Source organism: Tachypleus tridentatus, chromosome 12, assembly GCF_004210375.1.
Source record: "Tachypleus tridentatus isolate NWPU-2018 chromosome 12, ASM421037v1, whole genome shotgun sequence".
Taxonomy (NCBI): Eukaryota; Metazoa; Arthropoda; class Merostomata; order Xiphosura; family Limulidae; genus Tachypleus; species Tachypleus tridentatus.
This window is the reverse complement of record NC_134836.1, coordinates 2,213,430-2,236,161: the sequence shown is the minus strand read 5'-3', so window position 1 is coordinate 2,236,161 and position 22,732 is coordinate 2,213,430. Positions and strand designations below refer to the sequence as shown.

Genomic DNA, 22,732 nt, shown 5'->3' with positions numbered 1-22,732 from the left:
CATATTATATAAGTTATTTATGACATAAAAATGAAATATAAACATGATATAAAACACTATATACATCAACAAAATTGGGATAATTCTACAGCGACATCTGGAGTTACAAACATTCTAAAGGGAAAGAGCTGCATTAAGATTGAGTTATTTCGTGAAAGGAGGTCCAGCGACAAAGAGAGTACGTTTGTGATTCCTCTTAGACCTAAGGAAGCTATAATGGTAAGTTTCACCTAACTTTACTAGTATATATACTAACAGTAGTAGTATGTATACTTATATAACGAAATTGATAGCATTTTTATTGCATCGGTGATTTTCAGAAGTATTTTTTACTCAAGAGCACTTCTTTTAGAATAAAAAAGTATAGTTTTACGTTAAAAAAACAACAAAAAACATTATCACATTTTATTACAGTGTTTTACGGATTTATTTAAAAAATGTACTAAAATTTTCTAACTTTTTTTTCTAGGCAGATTTGAAGCCGGTAGAAATAGAGAGTAAGTATTTTAGCAAGTATTTTAATTTTTTAATAACACTAAATCTAACATGTAGAATTACATAATTACATATCGTAACTAAGCTATTTTTAATTCGCAGTACATTTGCAATACAATTCCGTAAGAATATATGCATGGAACACCTAATAACTAAATAATCATAACCTAAAATACTGAAAAGCTTGTTTAATTTAATCCTGTTGTTTAAGTTGTTTTTAGTCTCAAATTTTTTGTTGCAAACTTAAAAAAACACCCTTGTTTTAATTAGCTGTTTTTATTGCTCTATTATTTATGAAAAAAAACAACACCAAAGCTAAGATTATTTAGAGAAGTGATTGAAACTTTTATATCACATTTTATTTATGTTTGTATTTGTATCTTTAACAAACTATATGAATACATTTGTTCCCTAGTCTATAGCATTAGCACTAGACAGTGCCACACAGATGTTTGATGGCATTCTGTGCGACATATTAATTCAGTATCCCCTATCCCTAACCCAACCCATTAGTCCGCTCTGTTTGTGAATTAGACAATAGGCCCACCTTGTGCAATATCCACAGTACAACACTGGTAATTAAAAAGTGTCGTTACCGAAAAAATATGGTTATTTTCATTTAGCGCGGAGACTACAAAATGATCCATCTGCACTCAGCTCATTACATGGATTTGAACCACGAATTTTAAATCTGTACTGCTAACCCATCAAAAGACACGAAAGAAAGAAACTCTATAACCTAGTCATTTATGATATAAATTATTCTCGTCAGTAGCATTTTGGCATTGTAAACTTCAGGATCACGGTCTTTATCGTGTAATATAAAATGTAATATAATAATATTCATATTGCTTAAATGACAAATATTTTGCTGTAATGGACTTGGTCTCTTTATTTCCAGTCACTTTGACAATATTGCACAGCTATAGCACTGAATGTTATATGATGTATATAAATACAATTTGTAGCATATGACATAAAATATCCTTCTAATTATATTTCATTAAATGTTTTAGTTAATTTAGAGTGATTGTAGATGTTAATATTTTTTGTCAGTTGTAGTAAATTCAGTGCGTTTTTTTCTTTCAATTTGGAGCATATAAAAATTGACGGTGTATACTATAATAATTATATGACTATTATTTTGAGTTAAATCTTACTTTTCGGTCTTGTATCCAAAAGTAACAAAATGAACGTTTTCTTCATACCTAAAAGTTTGTTTTTTTTTGTTCACTTTATGCATGTTTTACCATAATTAATATAATATTTAACATGTTTATAATTTCTGGTTAGGTCTATTCTGTGCAAAATATTTTCTACTACAATTCTTATTCCAACATTCAATCTGATATTTATGCAACCAACTTCTAATGCGCAATTATTGTTATCATTTTGGTACTCATCATTTGTTTTACGAATAAAATTACACAGAAGATATATATTAACAATATACAGAAAGACATCATTTAGCTTGTTTGTGAAGCAGTGATGTAAATCTTTAATACAGTGGGACTGTACCTATTGTGTCTGAAATTAAAGTGTCTGCTTTGTTTTTGTCTGTTTGTATAAACCAAATAAATAAATACATAATCTTCCGATTGCATTGTTTAACTGCTTCTATTTAGCAACGTACATTTAGTTTGGTTTAAAACCTACGTTTAGCTTGTTAATGTAATGTTCCCCAATACCTCTGTTTTTCTTCTGTGCTAAATGCACATATTATAAGAACGCAATAAACTGCTGTTTGATTTTTGGCATTCTATTATAATTTAATATAGTAATATTGCACAGTCACTGAATTATAAGTCTTTTTAGAAAAAATAGTTTTCCCTATATTTTTCATGAAAAGTTAAATTTTTAATATGAGTTTGAAATTGTTACACATAACTGAACAGGATTAAAAACAAACAAAATATATTGATAAAATACTTGTCTGTTTGTTGAATTTCGCAAAATCCTATTATAGGACTACTTGCGATAGCCGTTTGTAATATTGAAGTATTTTGTTTTGTTTGTTTGTTTCTTGAATTTCGATCAAAGCTACTCGAGGGCTATCTGCGCTAGCTGTCCCTAATTTTGCAGTGTAAGACTAGAAAGAAGGCAGCTAGTCATCACCACCCAACGCCAACTCTTGGGCTACTCTTTTACCAACGAATAGTGGGATTGACCGTCACATTATAACGCCCCCATGGCTAAAAGGACGAGCATGTTTGGTGCGACCGGGATTAGAACCCGCGCGCCTCAGATTATGAGTCGAACGCCTTAACCCACCTGGCCATTTTTGTTTGAAGTGATAGACTTGATGGAAAGTAGCTAGTCAACACCACCCTCTCTTGTGCTAATCTTTACTAGCAAATATAGTAATAAGAACTAATATATTACAATGTCCCCACGGCTTTAAGGATGAACATATTCGGCAGTGGGTTTCAATTTCACAGCCTAAATACTGGGTGAGTGTCAAATGCTCTAACCACTAGGCCATGCCAGGCCCGACATAATGCTACACTGAGGTGAACATGACAGCATGAAGTGTAGTATCAATGACTTATTGTTTCAAGTTGTTTAATCATATCTTTAATCGTTTTTTTTAGAATCAAATCACATTGTTTCTAAGTTGAAAATGAAAAAAAAGTCATATTGAATTAGTTCTTTGCTTTTCCAAATGAAGCAAGGGGTAGAATGCTTTCCTTTGAACAGGAAAAATAACTAAAATAATTTTGTTTGGCTAGATAACATTTTTTTTTCTCTATATATAAATAGCGCTTATTCATAGACATGAAAGTGAGCATTTTAAGTCATGGAAAGCTTGGGCACTGTTGTTCCCGTCAGTCTCGTTTTGTTTCGTTATTTTTAGTCTGACGTGCTTCACTAGAATTTAGTCTGACGAAACAATAGATGCAAACGCTAGTTTTTCTTTTCTGGTTTGGCTGTCGTTGCTTCCTCACTCCAGAAAGTCTTCGAAGTGGATTTTTCCATTTCTTTCTTTCTATAAATAATCTTAGCGCTCTCTTCGTTTTCAAAACCTTTTTTGGTGCTAACGTATGTACCTTGGTGTCTGCCGTACGTGTTTCCAAGTTTGATGATTCTTCGTGGAGTTATCGTATCTCTATACGTTTAGTTTTCATAATATAAACATCGTGTATTCAGAATTTTACAAATTAATATTTTTGTTCACTAAAGTTACATATTTTAGTGGAGAAAAAATTCAAAGTTAACTTGAAGCTGTTCAGTTTGCTAGTGATAAAAAATACCATATTTTATATTTATTCTTGTGATTACCTTAATTTGTATAATAGTTGGACGCAGATATAATAATATATAAGTTTTGCCTTTATTTCAGCTTCTTATTTAGCATAGTTTTATAAAGAAAAAGTGCTTTGGTGCGGATAAATATACATTTTTTCGCCTATTTACACAGTGTTTATTCATCTGATTACATTAAACTTATTCAATAGTTTAGATAGGTTGGTCTACTCATACATTAAGAAGTTTCTTGGGTAGTTCACACTAATAATATGAAGTTAATTTTTACATAAAATGTGAATGTATGTTTTGAGTCGTGATAGGATCTTTTGACACTTTATTTTTAACAGAACTGGAATTTAGATGAGGAATTTTTAACCTAAACAACACCTTATATGCATGCTGGGTAAACGGCAAAGTTAGACTCTGAGATTCACACGCAACTATCCCAGTTTTGAACTACTGACCTGAAACATTGTCGTAGCAAATAATATTTGAGTGGTCAGGCCATTGCACCATTCTCATTTCTAGTGGGATCTTAAGGCACGCCCTCCAGAAAATGTAATGCTAAAAAGGTGAATCTTGAGTCATTTTAACTACAAATACTGTATACATACAACGTACTTTACTGAATTAAAAGAAGCAAGTTTTAACAGAAAACTTGTAGCTATACATGCCATTAAAAAGTAGTCAGGCCATAGCCTAATATACTTTCGTACGGCTCTGAGACAGAGCGGAAGTCAACCAGCTAGCATCATCCACCGCTTATGCACATACTGTTTAATCGAATACGTGTAGCAAGAATGACTGACATGACTTATGCGTTCGCACGTGTGAGTAAGAGGAATTACATCTCAAGCCTTGAATATTTTGATCCGCAGTCTGACACGTTGACCACTGCTAGGCCACATTTAGCTTAACGACAAACAAGTTCTCCTCATTGGAAGTATAAGATGCTAATATCAATTTATTTTTAAAGTTACTATTAGAAAACTACTTTTGTTTGTTTTTCTCTCGCACAACATATCATATTTCTTAGAATAAGAAATTATATACTCTTCAAAAAAAGAAAGCAAAAGGCAAAATATGAGACAAATTGTTAACAAGTTTATTCCGGGTAGTTCTGTATGACATGTGTGAAACTTTGCACATTCACTGCTAAACATCCAAAGTCTGCAAAGGCGAAGTCCACGCTCACTAGATGAAGTTTAACGTCACTCAACGTCAATAACGAGTATGCCTCCCGTGAGCATCAATAACTGCTTGGCATCTCCTGCCCATGGAAGCGATGAGATGACGAATGACATCCTGTGGAATGGCTGTCCACTCAGCCTGCAAAGCTGCTGCAAGCTGAGGTAGAGTATGCGGTTGAGGTTGTCGCCGTCGCAGACGTCGGTCCAACTCGTCCCAAAGATGTTCGATGGGGTTTAAATCTGGTGATCTGGAGGGCCAGGGAAGAACGTTGATGTTGTGGTGTCTCAAGAAGACAGTGGTGAGTCGGGCTGTGTGAGAACGGGCGTTGTCATGTTGAAAAACGTCGTTGACGTTCACCATGATGGGTTGCACATGGGGCCTAAGAATCTCGTCGACGTATCGTTGAGCCGTAAGATTCCCTCGAATGTGCAAAAGGTCTGTTCTGGCATTGTAGGCGATGGCAGCCCACATCATGACGCTGCCATCATCATATCTGTCAACATTTTGCACACAGGTTGCTGCAAAACGTTCACATCGGCGACGGTAAACACGGGTCCTTCCATCCTGCCTACGAAGCATAAAACGTGATTCATCGCTGAACCAAACATGCCTCCATCGTCGATGAGGCCATACCCGATGTGCCCGAGTTCACTGCAGCCGTGCTTGACGATGTTGCTGGGTGAGAATGACGCCTCTGACTAGACGTCGAGGTCGGATTCCTGCATCTCGTAGACGGTTGCGTACGGTCTGATCGGAAATCCTACGCAGCCCTGGTATGGTTGAGGCAGTAGACGTCGCAGTGTTGGTCCTATCCCGAAGGTGACGTAACCGGATGTAGCGATCTTGTGCGGGCGTGGTCGCACGAGGTCTGCCAGATCGTGGACGGTCACGAGTTGATCCATGTTGTTGGTGACGATTCCATAGCCTTGTGATGATGCTTGGGTGGACATTCACAGCTCTGGCAACATCTGATCGAGATTCGTCTGCTTCCAAGCGACCAATGGCGTTGTTGCCTTGTGCTTCAGTCAGTCTTGGCGTAACTGTATTGCGTGTCGGTGGCTTAACACTGAGCTATGGAAACCGAGAACCCGTCACTTTTATAGGGATTTTGCACATGTTGCACTTGCAGAACATGCAGATCTCTCAAACAAAGTTATTGGACACGCATGCGTTTTGGCGAAAAATCCGATGTTTTCCTCCGTTTTCAAAGTGCACAACTTTTATTGTTATTTTGGTCTGACAATCAGTGCCTTAACACGTGTAACATCACATAGTCTGAGCTTGTAACGTTATTACATATATTTCTCTTTAAAATAAAATAAAAAACCTTTTGCGTTTCTTGTTTTGAAGAGTATATTTAAGCTTAATAGAAACTATATCGTAGATACATTTTTCTTTGCATGTGTTATTGTTAGCCGCACCCTCAAATTCTCTTTACGACTAAATTTTCGCTTGCTTCTTTGGGAATTGAAAATGATCAAGTTAATGTAATTCAGTGAAACTGAAAAGGCTTATAAATCAACAATCAGTTACCTAATAGAAATATATTAATGTTGTTTTGTAAAAGTGTTTATACCCATACCAGCCGTCTTGAGATACACTGTTACTTCAAGTGGGTTTCTTGTCATCACAAGAAAGACTGTTTAAAAGAACTTTTCTATTATTATTATTATTGTAGAAGCCAGAGATCATTTCGAAATCTATGATTTCGAAGGACAGGGTAAGATAGACTGTAAAGATCTTGGAGATTTACTTCGGTCGCTGGACACTCGCCCAACTATCGCGACAATTACGAAAAATGGTGGTACAAAAAAGAAAGGTAAGAATACCTAACTTAAGGTAACCAAACTTGAATATTTTCATGATTGTTTGGCCTCTTAAATACAGTAACTTAATTTTGGTATTGGTAATACAAGTGTCTATGTAAGTAAGTACAATAATACTTTTTAAAAGATATAATAACATTCGCAAACATTATATTTTGTAACACCATAGATACACCCAAAAGTTAACACATGTCGGCTCTGTTTTATTTGAGAAGTAGCTTGGAAACATTTCGAACATTACAGCAATTTTCTGTTCATCTATTTTAAACGCCTCCCAGTGCCACAGCGGTATATTTGCGGACCTAACACACTAGAAACCGGGTTTTGATACCTGTGGTACGTAGAGTATTAGATAGCTCTTAATGTAGATTTATGATAACAACAAACACTGTTGTAAACCTTTATATAATTTCTTGAGTCTACAAAGAAGGTTTTTCGTTTGTTTGGTTTCTAGTGATGTGATAGTGGTAATATTTTTCTGCTATTTGTGAAGCAATTTATTGTAGTTTGTATTTTATTTAACAATTGTTACTCGTTTTTCACTGTATAGCACGTCAAAATGTTAAAGTGATAATTTCTACCGTGTGAGTAATGATTTATATGGCAATCAAATTTATGTCGTACTCCATCGTAAAGGTTAAACTTATAAATTAGTTTTTACAATAAAAACACTTGATTTATCCTAAAATTAAATATATTTTAGTCATATTAGGCCTAGTGATATATTGTGTAAAGCTTACAGTTGTCGTCTATCCTAAAATCACAATAAATATTTCAAGTGTTTAAAATTATCAAAGCTGATACTCCGAATTCAGATTACTTCGTTTTATACTTGAGTTACAAAAAAGTGTTAACTTTTTATAATGCCTTATATTGAGCATATTCATGCATTGAATTAAGTAAACCTGCACATACGTTTTCTTCTTCTTAGCAGATACAAATAACATTAGTCTTAAATAATTATATGGATCGCAGAAATTGAAGTTTATAACCTATCTAATTTCAGGGGAAAAGATGCTCACTTTTGACGAATTCTTACCAATCTACAGTCAAGTGAGGAAGGAGAAGGAACAAGGAACACATGCGGACTTCATGGAAGGTCTGAAAGTTTATGATAAATCTGAGAATGGTACCATGTTAGCGGCTGAGCTAGCTCACGTACTTCTTTCACTAGGTATACAGCTTTTCAATACTCTTCATCAATTGAAACTAGTTACATTTTTTATTCTACTATCCAAACATAGGTAGATCTTCCAACGTGTGTGTGTGTGTGTGTAATACCTTCTCTTTTCCTATTTATATATCAATAAAATCGCGAAACGTATTTCATTACATTCACCCAAGTCTTTCCTTTTTGTATACAACATTTGTGATATTTTTTCATCACTGAGATGTGAAAGAAAGTTTGGATATCATTAAACTCTATTAGCCAACATTCGGTAAAACAAAACCCATGGCAAAACAAACTGAGAACCACAGTTTCGGATGATATCATGTGTTATCAATTCACTTGGCTGATGTTGGAGAATATTAATCAATAGATCTTTATGTATCAGTATACTGAAAATGGGTCGGTTTATTTAGAATTTACGTGAGAAACTACACAGAGGCTATCTATGTATAGGTGTCCATAATTTCGAAATAATAAACCAGAGGAAAGGCAGTTAGTAAATAACTTTCCGTCAACTCTTTGACCACTCTTGTCCGATGGCCTGAATAGAAACGTTTTTGCGGTAAAGAGACGCGAAATTTTAACTGTAGACTCTATAGTTTAGATCCATTGAAGTGTATAGGAAGGGGGGGGTTACTTTGAATGTATTATATCATGCACACGTCTATAATCCGAGTAGACCTGTTTATAGCTGATCGATTGAGGACTGATATCTATTGAAAATATACTGTTTTTTTAGATGTTAATGGTTTTAATGTTGTTACCTAATGTTACAAAGCTAATATATATATTGTATTACTTATACAATCCAAGGACGAACAAAACCGAAGTGCTAAATTTAGCTGAAAATACACACATGTATACTCAATGATGATTGCAACGTTTTATACTTTCTTAGGCTGCATTTTTAAATTGATTTAGATTACCCGATGAAATATAAAATTTTCCAAACTAGCAGCATTCGAATGTTCGTGGTATAACATTTATATTTTCGCTAAGGATGTTTCGATGGACAAACTTGCCACAACTGTAAGTGGTAAAGATGGGCAGTTTCAAACCTCAGACCTTCTACCCTTCGCAACAAAATGTTTTATTTTGATTATAACCTTTTCCAAAAGTGTTTGAGTAAACTCGACTGATCTACCAATCGCGTATGTTAGAAATGTTCAAGTCTGCTCGTTGCATGAAAAGTTTTAAAGAGTCCACTTAAAATATAATTCTTTGTTTCTGACAATAAGTACATCAAATGTTACTTTTCAAGGTGGAGTCATATTGTCTATATTTTTCCTCTTTAATTATGCGTCATACTGAATTCTTATCACAGGTGAGAGGCTTTCAGATCCCGAGGTTGAAGAAATTATGAAGTGTTGTGCTGGCACAGAAGACGAGGATGGTTTCATTAAATATGAACGTAAGTTTTTAGTACAGTCTCGATCTCACTTCGAAACTCGAAAGTACTTTAATTAGTATCCATGAGATAGATTCTTAATAAACGTAATTTAGACTTTACAGTAGGACTGAAAAATAGTCACTTTGTTCCTTACGTTGTTCGGTATGCATATTCAGTTGAAACACATCTAAAGATGAATAATGTTTCTTTTGATTTCCATACCAATCATTTATAACTTCCTGCATTAATCAACATTGAAGTAAGTGTTCGAATATGACATTAATAAGTACATAGTTTAAATATACAAAAACATTTATATCTAATATTTGTTGGCTATTTAATAGAAACTTATGCTATTACACTTCAATAAATATATAAAAAGTAAACGATAACATGAGTGAACTGTACAATAAAATGTAATCGTTAACAAAATCAGAAAATATCTAAAGTTTGCAATTAATGTGTATAAAATGACTTTTGTAATAAGAAAAGGTTTAAGTAAAAAACACTTGAACTATTTTATTAAATGTGTATTTTAGCTTTCGTCAAAGCAGTTATGGCGGGACCTTTTCCTGAAGAAGCTCAGTGAAGAACAGCAGCAAAGGACATTTCTAACATTAGGCCCTAAATTTGACGTGAATATGGTTCTGGTTATTTCACATTCTTGTTGAATACAAGTATAAATTATTATAGTGTCATATTTTCTTGGTTAATTGAAAACGCTGAACAGTCGCCTAATAAATTTGCTATCCTTATTAATTTTGATTCTAGAAACTTCAAAAAGCGTACTTTAAAATATCATGAAATAAACTTAATTTAACATTTTCGTAAAACTTCCACTTGCCGTGTGATTTTGCTGCTGTGATCTGCCTGCTTGAAAAGAATAGTTGTCATAAGATTACAAATGTATTATAAGAGTTTGCATTTTGAGCATCCCAAAGGCCAAAATAAAAATATCTAGTAGAAAACCTATTTTGTGTTATATTTCATTACCTTTCCTATGACCACTACAGTGGCAGCACAAGCAATTCAGGGACCCTGGGACCAATAAGTCATCGGGCCCCTTTTTCAGGAGATAAGACCACACTAGGTCCCAAGACATTGCCCCACGCTCGTTCTAACTCTGGACCAATTAATTTTTAGTAGTCATAATGTTATATACATTAATCAGGGAGCATGTAATCTACGGTCTTGCATGCATCAAACCACTAGTGTTCGTATTCTAAGTTGTACTCGATTGCTTTCAATAACCTCATTTGTATGTGTTGATTATAAATTTTCTTATTAATTTAAATCTTTATTATAACACATTTTATTATAAAGGTTATCTTGCATTGATAGCCTAGTAATGAATTTAATAATGATTAATAGAATAATTCTAATTCTAACAAACTCTTTCACAGTGATTCATTTAATGGTTTAAATCAAAATACTCTTCAACAATGCTTAATTCAATAAGTATTAGAAAACCCTTTAGCAGTGATTAACCTATTTTTATTGTAGGTATGTGTCAGAAAAACCAAGTATAAAATTAAATGAAAACTTTTACCCAAAATGAATAGGAAACGGAAAACTCAAGTTCAACACAGAGACAACCGTCATAATATAAGATTACTATTTCACATTATAAAAATATACTTTAACATATATTACAAATTAAACACTAATATATAGCAAATAATGAAGTAATTAACAATATACATAAAGAACAAACTAAAAAAAGAGCACTCCAAAAATAGTACTTGTACATTCTCAAGAAAATGGAGAAATATGCATAGATCAGCTCATCCTTTAAATAATGTCCAATTTTACGTTCAGAAAAAGAGAAAGGATTTTAAACACTTTTAATGTTAGTTAATCAATAATGTATATTCCATTATTATTTATTACTTCCTGCCTACGATTCACAAGCTTCTAAATGCTACTTCTAGAAAATTCTTGAGTTTGGAGGAAAGAGTGTAGAGAGGATAGTTTTGACAACTTCATGTGTTTCAAGCTCTTTTCCATCAAGACAGTTGTGCAAACTTCGGAATGGATGATAATCAGATGGGGCAAGGTCTGGAGAATAAGGAGGATGTGGAAGTTTTCCCAGTCTAACTCTTCAATCTTTGCAGATGTGATTCTTACTGTCTGAGACTGTGCATTAGCCTGAGGTAACAACACCTTTACGATTGATCAAAGCAGGCTTCTTTTCTTTCAGTGCAACATTCAAGCGCTCTAACTGTTGACACTAGCAGTCTGGTGTAATCGTTACATTGAGTGGCAGCAATTCAAAGTGCATCACACCAACAATATCCCACCAAACGCTTTAGAAGACTTTCTTCGGATGGAGTTCCATTTGGGGATGTGCTTTAGCCAATTTACCTGCACTGAGATATTGTCTGCGGCGCTTAACATTTTTATAATCTATCCCTTTTTCATCTCCAGTCACTGACCTTTTCGAAAAAGGTGTTATGTGTTCACGAGAGTGAGTGTAGAGAAGTGCAAATGTCCGCTCTTGCTCTTAGAATGAGGGACTCATTTTCCAAGTTTGGACACCTTTCCAAGCTGTTGCAGAGGACAGTGAACTGTTGAATGGATTGAATTTAGCTTTTGTGCTAGTTCTTCAACTGTTACAAACACAATCTTCATCAAGTACAGCCAGCAGCAACTCATCATGAAACTAAACAGGACGACCTGAACGTGACGCATCATTTAAGCTGTGGTCACCTGATCTGAACTTCTAAAACAATCTTCGACATTTTCTTTCACTGAGAGACTCCGCACCATAAATATCTTCGATGTTTCGTGTAGTTTCTGCTACGTTATTGCCTTTTTTAAACTCGTAAAGCATTATATGCCTAATATGCTTTTCTGACACATCCATCTTTATAAGAGTTTATTTGATTAATGATCTAAACAAAGTGGAGTTGGGTTGGTTTCTTTTATTTGTCTGAGCATTTTTTTTATAAGTTCCCACTACATATTTTAGTCATTAAAGTCTTCTACAAAGACAGAAATTATGATGCACTTTCTGTATTAAATTTTCGTACATTACTTATGGAATCATCTGATACAATCGCGAAAACGTACCACTCAGAAGACAAAATAATACAGCATCTTAAAGTAAACGAAATTAAAATATAAAGCCTTTACCGAACACATTACATATGTGTGTGTGTGTGTGTGTGTGTGTTTCGTATTGCAAAGCCACATCTGGGTATCTGTTGAGCCCACCGAGGGGAATCGAACCCCTGATTTTAGCGCTATATATCCGTAGACTTATCGCTGTACTAGCGGGGGGCTACATTACATGTCGACGAACCTTTTCTAGCTCTTATAGAAACACACTACTAAAACTATTATATTTCAGTAAAATGACAAAACGTTGGGAATGCATTTTTTAAAAAATGTGTAAAATTAAACCATCTTTACGAAAAATTAAATGTAAAACAAACTTAATTTTTGACATGAAATGAAAATACAAAATGAAACCATTACATCATATGATGGCCCGGCATGACCAGGTGGGTTAAGGCATTCGACTCGTAATCTGAGGATCACGGGTTCGATTTTTGGTCGCACCAAGCATGCTCGCCCTTTCAGCCGTGGGGGCGTTATAATGTACGGTCAATCCCACTATTCGTTGGTAAAATAGTAGCCTAAGAGTTTGCGGAAGGTAGTGATGACTAGCTGCCTTCCCTCTAGTCTTACACTGCTAAATTAGGGACGGCTAGCGCAGATAATCCTCGTGTAGCTTTGCGAGAAATTCAAAAACAAAAACATACATCATATGATGAAATACAAAAATGAACACAAACTAAACCAATAAAATAATTTATTTTATAATACGTACCTCAAAATTACAAAACAAAAACTTTAATTCTGATATCAAACAAAATGAAATAAATTATAAATAAAATTAACAGAAGTACAAACATAAATAGTAAAAATTACTCAGAGAAGAGTCTTAGATTAGAGCTCTTACATTTACTGTATCCCCGATAAAGGGTATTTAGTATATTGGTCGACTTTGTTTTCACATTAGCAGTCCACTAGATTATATCCCTAGCTTCCACCAATGCCTCATGGGTTTGTATCAGTTTATTTTATGGCTACCACACTTCATCCTATAGTCATGATGGTGGTTCAGTCCTATATTTCTTGAATATAAAGGGCTCAGACCTTTGTTCACTTTGCAGATTGTTCCTGACAATTATATTTGAAGATTGATATTTGGAGTGGCATGAAAATGGTGTTGATAGTGGTCTTTGATATTAACAGGAGATCCACATTTGGCTTCTACTGTGGTTGTTTAGGTAGTGGTAGTGCTATTACAATAGGAATCGAAGTTCTCACTTTGATGTCAAATATTAGTTGTAATGTTGTTTTAAGTGTTTGGCCCAGTTGTCACGGTTTTTGATATCTGACTATCCTGAGATTCAGAGAACTTCCCAGGTTTTGACACTGGGAACGGTTTCTTTGTATTAGGAAGGTGGGTATAAAGTTGGAATTTATGACATATGATAAAATAATATTCTAAAATGGAACAATCGCGTAGTTTAGACCCTCCCCTAGATTTGGCAAGTGTTTCATCTTTACTACTTGTGGTGGTATAACCTCAAGAGAAGCTGAATTTTACCAACATTAGGGTTTTGACAGGAACACTGATAGTTACAGGTTACTTATCAGCTAATTGAGAAAATGGTAACTCTATTAACCTTGTTGCCAGTTCATTTCACTGTCATGGACGGATTCATTATCTAATGCATCAGACATCATTGGCTCTTTATCCATGGATTTTGCCAAGTCAAACGTGAGGCTGACCGTCACGTTTTAGAGACCGTCATGTAGTAGTCCTTGTCTTCAAGATATCCATACAGGAAATCACCACAAAAATCTCCTTCTATGCCAGTATTAAAAAAATAAGAGGTTTTACACATACAAAATATGATAACACAATTGTCTAGCTGAAAAACAAAATAGCTAGAAAGAAGGGCTATGTATTTAGTCTTCAGGAAAAGTAAGGATTGAGAATGTAAAGTCAAATGAATTTTGATAAATCAGAAATTCCGCTTGAAGTTTAGGTTTAAAAGTTGTAATGACCCAATTCCAACAGTTCTGTTTGAGTGAAAAAATTATTGCCATGGCCGAGTAACATTTTTACATGTTTATACGTAATTACTGTATATTTTCAGTAAACAATGTGCTTCTTGAAGTACCAAGACACCCACAACTGCAAGATTCATGAAGTCTCATTATGGTAACAACTATTATTCACTACTGTCTGGTTATTATACAAACATCTTAGTTCCAGTGAAAAGAAAATAGGTGTTGAGGTTGCAGCTAATTATTGTACAAATAATTAAAACAGGATAGCCTTTAATTGCTGACCACTAGAATCCAATAACGCTCACACACTCCTTTTGGACTCCTTTAAGAAACAAGTGTAGTATAGGCCAGGCATGTCTACAAAGTTACACTACATGAGTGTTACTGACTGCCTCTTGCTCTAAAATCACAGCATGCATTTTCGTACATCTTAACTTGTTCTAAAACAAGTAAATTTTATGATTAGAATGTATAAACATGCTTCATTGAAAATATTTAATCATGACCAAATAAGATCAGGATACAATAATTTTACATTTAATAAGACATACAAGCTACTGCTCCAGAATTTCATTTTCCACAAATAATTTATAGACTCACGAATTTTTCGAGTTAATTCAACTGAAATATGTTGTGCTACCATTACAGAAAACATCATGTCAAAATGAGTTTTTCTAAAACAGTGTAATATTCCATTTCATACAAAATGTTTTAATCCCTAAATTGAAATATTATTTAATTGGCATTAAGAGAAATGTTAGACACATTGTATCTTGATCTAACACTCTACAAAATGACACTATAAACATTATATACACATACAGTATTAACAAAGTTTTTATTTGACTTTTAAGTTATGCAATGAGATCCATGTGCATAAGATAATTTTATATTACATATCTCATTTAAAAGGAATGGGTTTATGAAAATCATTCAAGCTACCATCTTATTTCAACGCTTCACAGAATTGAAGACTGTTCTTAAACACAGTGCAGTTTTAAGACGTATATTCATGAAAGTTGTAGTGTTACAACAACAAAATTACTCTACCACTACAGTTTACTAAAAAGTTCTGTGGCTTTGCAGCATATTTAAAAACATCGATAGCAAAAAACAAACAAACAAAAATAATGTATACAGTGTTAGTACAAAAATAAAACAACAATAACAAAACTAAATTAACGTAATTTCAGTTTTTTAAATTAACAAGGCTTCAGTTTTACTTAGGTTTGTTCAGGTAAGACTCCCGATTGATACTATAACTGTTCGAACACTGTTTGATTTCGCTATTTACAAAACAATCCAAGTGAAGCCATAATTCCAGCTATTTAATATGCACTTAATTTTGTCAAATGGTAATACACTAGATGTGACTGTTTTTGCATAGGAAACCTAAGGCCAAGGAACAGTGCTTAATTGTATGATGCAAAGAAAGTCCAGTACCTCTATGCACGCAAGTGTCGTTCTGTGGCCGATCCCCAATGCTTTAGTGTTCTAATAAATCCAATACACTGTTTCTAATATAGAAAGCAGAAACCATGTCATCAACTCTTATAGTTATTTTTCAGGGAGGGGATAAAGTGTCAGTGTTGTTCTACAATTATGGGGAGTTGTTTAGTTTCCTACTTCAATGAAAACCAGCATAGTAAGATAAGTGGAATCGACTAATAGTAGCAGTATTACTAATGTCGCTTCTTTTTCATCATGCCCGTAAGAGAACTCATGATTGTTTATATATTCGAGATTGCTTATCGAATATTGTTCAAGTAATTTGGAATGAACACAAAATGTAGAAGCTCAGCGACTTATTGGTTGCATATGCTGGTGTATTTATTGGACCAGATGACCAGTGAAGTCATAAAATGTAACATGTCATCACATAGATACAAGAAATACATGTTTGATTGAACAATAATTGTGCTGGATTCCCTGAAAGACTAGGCATATAGCATACCTTAAAGAATGGTTTATTGTTTGTTTGAAATGAAGCACAAAAGATACACAATGGGTTATCTGTGCTCTGCCCACTGCGGGTATAGAAACCCGGTTTCTAGGGAAGCGAGTCAGCAAATATGTCGAGGTGGTTCTGGGAGGCGTGGAAGAATAAAACTACAAACTACGAAGAGTGCCTAGTTGTCTCAAGTGGTGATTGTTAGCTGATTGGAAGCTGTATTAGTTTTAGAGGAGTCAGTTTGGAAACTTCTACTGGTGGACTTCTTTTATGGAGAATAGACGAATGTCTGAATGTAGTGGATCTGGATATTTTGATACTAGCAAATTGAGCTGAATGAGAGAAAACTCGAAATTGCTTGTAGGGCAAATGGAGTAAACATTGAAAAGATTGCAATGGCAAAGGTGCCTCATCTATATTGATAACATTTTCGAGTTTGGTCACACGTTGAAATCTATGTCTGAGAACCTAAGAATGATATTCAACTACACAAAAAAAAATAAAATTAGAAACATGGGTGCTCATGCACATAAAGTAGAATTTCTATGCGACATCTTACGAAGACAAAATAGTAAGAGATTGGCACTAACCTGTGACCACGTACAAACTCCTGGTTTTTTTGCCATATTACAAACTTCTCCAAGATCGCAAGATCATTGTTTGAGTTGATTAAAATTAAGATATTTTTTGATGGATCAATGAATGTGAGCTGGTATTCTGATTTATTAGAGGCTTCAGAGTAGACATACCCATGACAACACAGCAAGTTCCTATTGAGCACTAACCCAAGTGATAGTGGAATTGTTCGAGTAATGGCATCATAGTTGCAAGACGAAACTGAGCATGCAATCACACCTTGCAATCGCGTCTTCTGAATGCAGATACTGTATGATGAAGAAAGAACTCCTCGCAACAGCCTTCGTAAGATACTCTCAATATTACAGGTAGGGTAGAATTTTCAATGTCATGGTAGACCATACTTCAGGTAAATGGTTAATGAACTTCATAAACCTGGAAGGGATGATAGTACATTGGTTAACAACGCTGCAAGAATATGATATACGAATTTGCCTTAATTTTACGATATTTGGCTGAACCCACCAATACAAAAATGTGGATAGATTACTTTACTACACAATAAGATCCTATATGTTTGAAGAATGTCGTGATCCTTGACAGTGTGTGGGAATTGAAACTGAAACTGTTTCTATCATAGCACTACATACCAAAATTATGCAGGGCATAGGATTCAAGGTCCTCTCCCCTGAAAAGGGGCTACAAATCCTCCAGTATTTTAATGTCTCTTAATAACGCTTTAAAAAGTAAAATTTCCATGTCCAGAAAATAAAATTTCACTAAGCTCTAATAACAAGCAGTTTCAAACATTCCTCTTTCCTATTTTACTCCTCAATCTGGTAAATGTTATCAAAATCCAAAGAGGTCTTAACCAGATATGATGATACCACCCGTTTTGGCTAATCTGTGATGACGAGAAAACCCACTTGTAGAGAAAAATATAAGTAAAAACGGCTGGTATGGGTAGAGAAAGCACTATGTAGAAGAACGAACAATGTTTCGAAACCCGGTTTCTAGCCTTTTAAGTCCCCAGACATACCATTGTTTCACTAGGGTTGTTAGATCTTCTACATGGTGCTTTCTCTACCCGTACTAGCCGTTTTTACATATATACGTTTAAGCTAATATCTCTAAACAAATTTGGAGCTGGTGTGCTTGACTGGTCTCGGCTATTGCCCACGCCATGGAAACCACTACATAAAGTGATGACATCACCGACGCACTCAAAACATCACCACGTACGTCTCACTTTCTCCCTTCTCCTAGTTATGCCTTTGGCTCTCTTCTTTAGTATACAGTTCCGAGGGTTTCAAATAAATAAAAAAACTTCACATCGGAAAACAAAGATTCAAAACAAATTATCGATTTCCGCCTTTTCGACCAAAAACGTACCTTTCATTAACGGTATGCAGAGAAACAAAAAGTATCCCATGTTGTTTTCCATTGGAAGATCTCAAATCGGAATTCCTGCTAAGAGAGAAAAAGGGTGGACCACAATGGTTAATTAACACGTGGATGGAAATAAAAGATTTGATCTAGACATTGTGTTATGCATAAGTGTTTATAGGAACAAGATATCATTACACTAGTTTTGGATCAATGTAAGTTTACAATTTTCATTGATTTTAAAGTTTATAATTAATGTAAACTTGAGGAATAGCCTGAAAAAGGAGGAGGAGGGAAAATGTGGTATGAAGATATACCATGAAATTTCTACCTTCTTATTTTAAATGTATAATATTTCAACGTGTTTTTCTTATTTCTAGATCTACGGAATTTTTGTAGAAACACATGATCAAGAAGTTCAATTTTATTATTTTTCACTGCAGACAACAACTGGTCTGCCCATGAAGAGTTTATCTTCAGAACTGTGTACGAAAGTCAACTCTAGTGCCCTCCAATGATAGATTAGGCGATATTTTGAGGTTACAACTTGCTTTATATTTGAATGGAATTGACCAGTCATCTGGGTAGCTCTAGTTATTCCGGATAAGTCTTAAGTAATGTGAAATCTGAATAATTTGAAACATCATCTTGAGCGAGTCATTTGGAAATAGGGCTCGAGAGTGAAGTCAACCTAATCAATTACAAATTTCAGTAAAGACAAAGTCCAGCATCCAATACAAGTACACATTGTGATATTAATAAAATGTGTTATCATTGCAAAACATATTTGCAGTTGATTTATTACTTAATTCAGAATCAGTTTGCCTTAGCAGCCTCGGTATTTAGTTGGCAAGTTATCTTTCCGAACGTTCCCACTATATAGTTGCCTATCAAGTTTAGTTCTTTCATTAATCAGTTTACCTGAAAATACCACGTAGCGAATTAACTGAAAACGATAAGTTAGTTACGCAAGTGCACTTTTGGTATCGAAAACGAGACGTAGAGAGACTACATATCCTAGACCCGTCTCTCACATTCGAAAACTCAGGAAATCCTTCTCGGATCCAGAATAAACAACAATCCGGACCATGTGTTTTGCAGTGTGATGAAGAGTTAACCTTAACGTACCCATAAATTTTAGTACAAATCCAATTACACTTTACACAAATATTAACCCTAAATTTAATGCAACTAACATTTCAGTTCTATGCCACCTACTTGTATCATAATATTTGTGCAGTTAAGCACAAGTTACAAAAGAGATCACCGTAGATATAGAAGCCTCATTTTAGTGTTATAAACCTACAGATGTAAAGCTGGGAGGCATTTTAGCATGTACATGTTTCCATACAATCGATCACAAAGTAGCAGTAACTTATTTTTATTCATACTTCTATTTCATAAAACACTTTTTGGTAACTTTGTTTTATATAGGAAAAACAGTTTCCGAAATCAGTGTTTTCATGTTTCTAATAAAGCTCCAACTCTGAGGTGTGTATGTACCAGGTAGTTTCCATACGTTCAATCGATGTCTACTAAATGAGACACATTACTGTGAAAGAAACCAAGTTTGTTACGTACCCATTGGAGACAATCATGAGACGAAACGTAATACATTTTGTAGCAATATGTTAATAAAGCCACCACAGCTTGAAGAATGGTTCAAATTAAGCTGCTGTAGCTCATGGTGAAAATATCAAGTTTGATTTGCATAATTCACTTATATTAATCCTGACAAGTCCATTTCATCCCCATAAGACCCGCTAGTGGGATTACAGCAAATTTACGGACATAAAAGGTGAAATTTACCGAAAAAAGAAAACTTTGCAGTCAAAAGAACTACTCATACTGATTAATTTTGCAGGTTCACATTTTTTATAAAAAATATGTGCTAATAAATGAAACAAACGTGTTGCAGAAAGAGCCCTTTCCGAGCGGCAATCCGAACGTTTTAGTTTTTACGTTTGCTGCTAGGAAAAGTACTGTGACGTAATAGTTGCCAAACAAACCGCCAACGCCAGCGCGTTGAATGTAAATAAATATGGCCAGTGCATACGGACAAACAGAGGCGGAGTCTGTTTTGACTTTGTGTTCTGAACAGTGTCGAGTAGCGCCATATCAATTCAAACCTACTCTGAACGAACCTAGAACAGTTACTTTTGACACAGATCTGACAAGTTCTAGTGATGAGGACAGTTCCACGAGCGAGAGTAGCGGAACTGTGAGTGATACTGAAGAAATAAGACTATATATTAAAACAACATGCTTTATGAGGTTTATGAGATTTATATTTAATATGACAATGTCAAAGTACTGTGTTAAGATTAATTTTATTATGATGAGTTATGGAAATATGTTATGGAGTTTATATTTGATTGTTTACAAGTCTACAATGTTGTTATTTTTTTAAATACATAACATGTACTTTAATTACTTCAAGATGATCAATGAAAAATGGTATTCTTCAAACTTTTCCATATGTAAAAATGATACAAAAACATCTACAGAATGATCTACCAGCTTTTAAACTTGGAATATACTCTATTTGGATTAGATTTGTCCACTGTCTAGACTATGAAATCAAGGTTTCACTGACTTTCAGGTGCCACAAATGCAAAACACGCTCGTGAAATGTGTATGTCTAGTAACATTCTTCAAAAACTTGTACTTTTTAAATTATTATATTATACTAGTTATTGTTTATCGCTTTATCTGCACACACACCTTTAAGTTTGTTATTTTCGTGATAGCAAGGGATGGGTTCAGAGGGGTGGAACCTATACGCTACAGGCTGAGATCATACTTCAGCTCTACACGAAAAAAGATGGTGGGGACAATCCTGTCTACTGCCGATGATTTTTTTCAGTCTCAACCTGTCTGTCTTGAAACCCAAGGAATCCAAAACAGTGGGATTCGACACAAAACATGAGCGTTCAAAGTGATCTTGACAAAGCTTTGCATGGTGTGAAGGAGTCCATTTCTTTCTATTGACCATCTGCACCCACTGTCAAAACCTTACCGGTTCCTTCTCTATTGCACGGAAACGAAAAGAACCTTTTGCCCGATGCCGAACCGTTTTTATAACCATAAGTAACGCAGTAAACCATGTTATCATAAAACAAACAAAGTAGCAATATCAAGACAAAAATAGTCTCAAAAAGTATGTAATCCGAAAAAGCACCGATAGATTTACATAAAACACCAACACTGAAAGGAACAATGGTTGGCGCGCAACGAAGCGTGTTTGGCAACTATTACTTCATAGTTGTAAAACGTCATGGAAACAGCCAAACGACAGAGAGTAACTTGAGTTCGAGGACCCGCGTATTTTGTTGCATTTTTTACTCACAAACTAAAGTGTTTAAAAATATGGCAACCACACAAAAATTATACCTAACCAAAGTACAGTTTCTAAGGCAATTTTAAATTTGTTGAAAATTCACCTTTAAATTTAAAATCGCGGACACACAACAAATAGCTCAACTTGTCTTTACTCCAAAACAAAAGTATGAACAAACGTACTCATAAATCTATATAAAAATACTACTACTGTGTACTGTTTGTCCACGTAACTACTTTGCAAAGAGTGGATGAATCTTCACGAGAGTTGGTTTGGAGGTTCATTAGCTCCTTTCAAGGATACTTACAAATTTTGCATTTTTATCACTACTTCGTTCCCTGTCGATGGATCTTCATTACATTTCGTAAGGTTGGTTGGGCCCATGAAGAGATACATGTGAAGTTACAGTTCCACAGTTTGTGTTTTGGAGTCTTTATGGATGTTTTTATAAAATGCATATTAACGAAACAACTCAATGTCGTAAGATAACGTTTCAATAACCATGAATTTACATAACTTTCCTCCAGGGGACGGCACTCAAGCTAGTCTACATGTATAAACACATGTATGTTTTATGTTAACGTGGCTACTTTGCAGGGTGCAGATGGATCTCCACCATAATTTGTATGGAGGTTTATTTGGTCACCTTTCATTTTGAGTTATCTAATGTTTCAACAGTCGTACACTTACTTAACTGACGGCCAAAATTAAACAATAATATAGTTTAACTGCTTATGATTAAACAAGTTAAGAAAATGACAGACTTAAAATTATACATACATATATCGCAAAAGGAAGATTAATATATTATTTGTCAATAATAGTAAAGAAAAATTATTTTTGTCTTTTGAATGAGTTTATTTTTCCGATATCCTTGTCACGCTTTCCGTAAAACGAGTTTTGTCAATAAATCATTTTTAATAATTCTTGCTTGTTAAATTTTTTATTACTTCAAAATTTAAAAACAATTTCTTGACACTTAGAAATACTTATTTTACTAAGGGTCGTGTTAGAAAAAGTGACAAGCAACTTCGACGAGTATTTTCTTTTCAATGTTATAAAGGAAAAA

The 22,732-nt window shown here is 34.4% G+C and overlaps 1 protein-coding gene across 1 annotated transcript; it reads left to right on the top strand.

Annotated features, from left to right (window-relative positions):
• Positions 1-15: 15 nt before the first annotated feature.
• On the top strand, positions 16-10,291 carry LOC143235022 (myosin light chain 1-like). The gene is made up of 6 exons (XM_076472738.1): positions 16-219; positions 470-497; positions 6,611-6,751; positions 7,765-7,932; positions 9,254-9,340; positions 9,859-10,291. Exons 1-6 carry the CDS (start codon positions 31-33, stop codon positions 9,906-9,908), a joined length of 663 nt encoding a protein of 220 aa, XP_076328853.1. The 5' UTR covers positions 16-30; the 3' UTR covers positions 9,909-10,291.
• Positions 10,292-22,732: the final 12,441 nt, after the last annotated feature.